Source organism: Lygodium microphyllum, chromosome 1 (assembly GCF_053477565.2).
Source record: "Lygodium microphyllum isolate KBCC chromosome 1, Lygodium_microphyllum_v1.1.10, whole genome shotgun sequence".
NCBI lineage: Eukaryota > Viridiplantae > Streptophyta > Polypodiopsida > Schizaeales > Lygodiaceae > Lygodium > Lygodium microphyllum.
This window is the reverse complement of record NC_141135.1, coordinates 96,742,595-96,748,889: the sequence shown is the minus strand read 5'-3', so window position 1 is coordinate 96,748,889 and position 6,295 is coordinate 96,742,595. Positions and strand designations below refer to the sequence as shown.

The window sequence follows — 6,295 nt, the reverse complement described above, 5'->3', positions numbered from 1 at the left end:
AAGGAACTTGTTTGTCCAAAGGACTGCTTGCTCTATTTTTGTGTCTGTGTTGTAAATTACATGAACGAACCCTGTTCCCTAAAGGCTCAATTAAGGAAGCTAGTTTTAAGTGTCACACGTAATTATGGTAGAACTTAATTAGAAAACTAAAGCTATCAAGGAAAATGGGTGGGTGGAACCCCCAACAGGTCTGTCCTACGGTAGGGTGGTCCCAAAGAACTAGGAGGCTTCTCACAAAGTTTTACGGCATTTGACCTTTAGGTATTGTTAAGTTAAAACCCGATTCATGCCGTTTTAGGGGACCGGAATGGGACTATGCCCTATGGGCAGAGAGGTTGAGTGGCACATCCCTCTCGTTTCCCATTCTCTTTGAACCAAGTGCGGCATGGGTCTGCTTTGGCTTGGGTATCTTTGCGTAAAGTAGGATATCCAAGACCCAACGCTAGAATGCTGTCAGGAGACCTTGTCCACTAGGAGTCCAAATTTCAAGTCGATCCTAATGGGTTATGGATGTTCCATTACGAGGCGAACTCGAAAAACCCTAGGCGATAAACCCCGTGACATTCAATGGGAGTGCTGGGCGGCATCATTTAAATTCGTCTCTTGATGGACCACTAAAAACGTGCTTAGACAGCAGCTGCTAGGTAGGCATGTTACATTTGGATGAGATTGACCAACCATTCAAACCGTGTTAGTCACACTTCATATTTTTTAATTAAATATGATTTTCTTCTTCTTACTTGGGTGCAAAAGCAATGCTTGGCCAAGGGAGATCCCCTGCCTAGATCTGCCCACCATGCGAGAGTTGAGGGCTCAATCAGAAAATTGGTCGGCACAACATCCCACCCTTAATTTTGCACATATCCCAATTTGTCCGAGGCGGTTTGTAACCAGCCTAATTAGGTGATAAAATTTCAAAGAGGGGAAGTAAAAGTCAATAGAAGGAAGCCATGCAACATGCCACGGAATCGCTAGTGCCTGGCAAAATGGTGTTGAAACGGGCATCGCATGTGAATGGCTCACCCGCTAGCACACCCTAGGTAGAATTTTCTGTAGAATTGATAATGTCTCGACCGTGAATTTTACTTTGTTAGATAATAATAAAACTGGTGCGTTAATTTCTTCAAGGCTTTGACTGTAACAGCTGGCCTATAAACGGGCGGGCCCTACGGCCGTCTTGTCTGAAGTGGGCCCTGATCTCTGTTTCTTCTTGCTCCAACCCTGGTTTTTATCAGAGCTATGGTGGACCAGCACAGATTTGAGATACAGAGCGCGGGCCCCGACCCTTACCAGTATCACCACGGCCATCATCGTCAGCACCACCATCATCAGGATGCTTTGCTGCAGGCCATGGCAGACGCTGCCGCCGCTGCGGCACGGCCTGCAGATGCAACAGAGCACAGCGGCGACGAGGGCGACAGTGACGGCATCGTGATTGTTGGCAGAGGCGAGGGCGGGCACAGCCCTGCCGAGTCTGGGCCATGCTCCCTCGCTGTTGCGCAGTTTCCATCAGAGGCTTTCGCAGATGAGAGAGCGGCATCTGCAGAGAAGAAGACGAAGAAGAAGAAGCAAGCCAAGAAGAAACTTGAATGCAGGCGTCGCAGCGGTGGCGGCAGCAGCGGTGGAGGAGGAGGGAGCGGCAGCGGTGAGCTGAAAGACAGGCATATCAAGGTTGAGGGCCGCGGCCGTCGCGTCCGCATGCCAGCCCTCTGCGCCGCCCGCATCTTCCAGCTCACCCGCGAGCTTGGGTTGAAATCTGATGGCGAAACCATTGAGTGGCTCCTCAAGCAGGCAGAGCCGGCGGTCATCGCCGCCACGGGAACAGGCACCGTCCCAGCCTGTGGGCTGAGCTTCTATGGGCCTCGCCTTGTTGAAGATCAGGGCATGAGTGCAGCGCCACTTGCAGACCCTCCGGCGGCCGCTTGTCCTCTAAAGCAGCCTGTCAGGGATGATGTAGGTGCAGTGGGTGCGCCTGCGGCAGCACGCCCTGTCAAAAGATCTGCGCCTGCGGATTTGGGCAGTCCTCTGGAGAACAACATCCATCGTCAGCATCATTATCATCAGGATCACCATCACCATCAGCAGCAACATCATCATGAGAATCATCATCATCATCATCCCCACCAGCAACAGGATCATCATCATCATCATCATCATCATCATCAGGATCTTCATCACCACCACCAGCAGAATTTCAGTCCGCCACCGCCTCCACCAATGCTGGTGCCAGCACCCCTGCCTGCAAAACCAAACCCCCTCACCCAACCCTGCCCTGCTACCTGGTCATCACCTGCCGCCACCGCCACCGCCACCGCTGCCTCCAACCACCGCATGACAACCCCCTTCTTCCTTTACCCCACTGCAGTGGATCCGTCATGCAGCAGTGACCACCATCCTCCCCCGGCATCCTCAGTGCCGCTTCCCGACCTCAGCCTCGACCTCCACCCTGCGCACATGCCGCCGCCCCCGCACAACATACTACGGGCGTTCACACACCATCACCTGGGTACCCTGGCTGACCTGAATGCCTTCAGCCACCCATCTGCAAGCATTCATCATCCTTTGCCCCACCATTCTGTGCCTCATCACTTCTACCATGGCATCAATGGAGAGGAGAAGAATCGAGCAGATGGGGACCATTGATATCGAAGGCAAGGTATAAGCTATGGTGGTGGTGAAGATATTTAATTTGTACTCTGAATGACAGCATCATGGTAGAAATGTTCTGTAGATACAACAGCTTTAATTTTCATGACCGTTTTGGAGCCTTCCATGTTTGTATTTTTACCAACATTCTAGTGCTTCATATGCATTGGATTGGCTTTGGTTAAGGCATGATTCACCACTCCAAAGGCTTACAATTTTGCTACAGCTTTTCTACGTATACCAATTCAATAGTCAAAGGTGAAATGTACTATTTTGCTTATGTGCTGATCCTGTTTGGATACTTCTTATTTGTTCTTCATGGCAACGATACCTTATGTTTGAAGGCGTGTAGTCACAACACATGCTTACTATAGTTTGTTTTTTCAAACTATCATCTTCAAATGGAGTACATTTCACTAGAGTAACGTCATTGTTGCTTGTTTCTTTAGATGTTTAGCCCAAGAGATGTCCAAAGTTCAGCACTAGGGCAAGGGGCTGGTGTCTCTTGATCAAGTTGGTGAAGTAGAAGATTGGCAAGTCCATTGAACTAAAGTTGGTGAAGGCAAGGATTAGCCAATCCACCAAACTAAAGCCATACATGGCATAATCAATAGAGTGCGGGATCAAGGCAATGTTGTGCTTCAATGGAGAGCGCTTGAAGGCTCTATGACATGTTGCATAGAATTAGAAGCTAGGCAATGTTTTCTATGGAGAGCATAGTGCAAGATAATTCTATAGATACACCACTTTGGGTGCTTTGTGAGGAGGGAAATCTTCCAATAAGGTTCTGGATCCATATGAGGAAGATTAAGCTTAGCATGACAAGGTGATGTTTGTCTTGCAAATCCTCATGCTATGATATTTTAATCAATATTGGCCAGAGAATTAATGGATGGGAATTAGCACATGTAACTCATGTGTAGGATGGTATGTTAAGGTAGCATTAGTCGTTTGAAGGAAAATTCATAAGTTTCAATAGTGCAAGAAAGTAAGAGAGGAGAATAGGCGTAGCAGAGTCTTGTTGAGTATTGACCATCATGGTTAGGGAGGTTGCCTATATTGATTAGGGCAAGATTGATTGCTTAGAAGGTGCACCTATAAACCTGAGATTGACTACGTTTTGCAAGAAGCCCGTTGAGGGATAGCGCTTCTTGCAATCAACCACTTTAGTGAAAAAATTACTACGAATAAAACTCCACGTTTCCAGTTATGATGACCAATCTTATTTTAAGATGTAAGGAGCTTTTCAAGGGATGTGGGTGCCAATGCACTAAGGTACCCATTAAAAAGGATAGGATTGAGGTGATACCAATTATTTTCTAACACCCTTTTGAGAAACATGATAGTAGCTTCATAGGATTGACTATCTTGGTTTCTCAATACTCTCAAACATGCTATGTCATTGTCATATTGGACTATCTAACCTATGGGCCAAGTCTAGAGCCACAAAAAAGAATGATGTCAAAACCATGACTAAGTTATTGTTAGAGTAGGTGATCTCTAGAACCGATCCTCTAATTGAGCTCATGAGTGATCAAGGGAAGCAAATTTTGAAGGAAGTGATTGAACATTTATTATTTATTATTCATTTATTTTATCAACTATCAGATGTCCTCACCCATTACTCTCTAACAAATAGGTTTACTAAATCTAAGAATAAGATGTTCGATAAAACGTAGATAAAGACAATCTCCAAATAGGACAAAAAACCATGGCAACATAATGGGCTTGTAGAATTTCTTATAAAGAGGTATAGGGAGAACTCCTTTTCAAATGACCTATGGCATTGATGCCATTGTGCCTATAGATTCTAGTCTCAAGCTTAAGGATAGCTATATAAGACGATGGGACGGTCATGCTTCCATCAAGCTTGATCTTGAGAAACTCATTAAAACTTGGCGCTTAGCTAATCAACACCTAGCTATAGAAAAGGCAAGAAGAAAGGCACTATATGATAAGCATGTGTAGCAATAGAGCTTTAGCGATGGTAATCTAGTACTCTTATATTCGACCAAAGTATGAGCAATGTACAATGAGTAGAAGCATAGAAGAATCAAGATGACCAAGAGCATGGGCATGAACAAGAAACACGAGAACACAATATCATTAGCAATAGATCTACAATAAGAATAAAGACAATATTAAACGAGAGTGATATTACATAGGAAGCTCTATAAGCTCTTTAACTTTCCTCCCTAATTCTCTAAGAACTATGTGATGACATAATGAGCGGGAGAGGAAGCATTCATATATACCCCCAAGTCCTATAAGTGAGATGCCTATAAATAACACGGGTGAGCATCCTCAACATTAATCTAATGAATGCCCCAACACAAGGCATAAATAAAACCTATGATATGCTCAGGCAAAACACCACCAACACCCTCTCTCAAATCATGGGTGATTAATACAATGATGTAAGCATGAGAAAACCTCAACATCATAGTATAAACAACAATGATAATAGATGCACCATGAATACCCCAACACTAGGTGCTCTAGCCAAAAAGTATGCCTCAAAGAAAGCATTGATGTCAATATTGATCATACAAGAATGTTGATCATAAAGGAGTGACAAAAATTTGTCTCAATTTGTCTCATACGACCTTGTCACAAATAGAGCTTGTCAACTTGGCATAAAGCATAGATCCATTGCCCCCGTACTTCTTAATCCTAAACAAAGATGGTTGCAAAAATGCCTATAAAAATTCAAAGCCAAACGCTAGTCCAAGTAGTCAAAAGATCAAAGGAATCAACAAAGACCAACTACTTTGACAATGACAAAATGATGATAGACTTGCATAGCTCACAAGCTCTTTTCATTCCTCTATAGAATAAAGTTTGGCTTGATGCCCTCTAATTTTAATGGCTTGATTGCTTCTTTTGCACCAATACCTACCAAATCTGAGTCTTCAAATATTGGAAGTTATTGCCATCCAACTTTTCTATGTTGAAGAGAGCACTGTCATTGGAAGCATTTGAAGCACCTACGATTATGTCTAACAAACAAAGAGAGTATGTGCTATTGTAATAACCACGAACCGGTTCCAAAACTAAGCAAAAAAGAGTATACCAATCTAGAATGGAAGCAATTTAATAAATGATTGAGTAGTAACTAGGATATATTAGAATCCATTTTCCTCATCTTCTTCATCTAAAAATACATAAAACTATTAAATCATTTATCTGCAATCTTGTGTTAAGCTAAGTATGCTAAATGCAACAACATCTTACTTTCTTGCACAGATTGTTGAACTTCATTGGCATACTTTGCTTATAGAGTATAAGTGGAAGTAATATATTTTGGCATCACTTTCTAAATCATGTTTATGCTTCATTTGAACCTCGTATGTAGTAGAAAAGTGGCTTCAACCATTGGTGTATATAGTGATATTGGGATGCTACATGCTTTTGTTGTTATCTGAATGCATTGTGATTATCTATGCTACTAGTAGGAGAAGTTTGATATCACCTTGACTATGATATCCCATCACCTCAAATACTAATTTTTATATTCTAATCTTAGTATTTTATGTTCAAGATACTATGCATAACATCTAGGAGGTAAGGTCCCACTAGAATATAACTATAGTTTTTATGTCCTAAATCTTAGTATTTATGTCAAAGATACTATGCATAACATCTAGGA

The 6,295-nt window shown here is 43.1% G+C and overlaps 1 protein-coding gene across 1 annotated transcript; it reads left to right on the top strand.

Annotated features, from left to right (window-relative positions):
- Positions 1 to 1,212: 1,212 nt before the first annotated feature.
- Positions 1,213 to 2,869, top strand: LOC148041438 (uncharacterized). Its single transcript, XM_087679469.1, has one exon. It carries the CDS (start codon positions 1,240 to 1,242, stop codon positions 2,641 to 2,643), a length of 1,404 nt encoding a protein of 467 aa, XP_087535595.1. The 5' UTR covers positions 1,213 to 1,239; the 3' UTR covers positions 2,644 to 2,869.
- Positions 2,870 to 6,295: the final 3,426 nt, after the last annotated feature.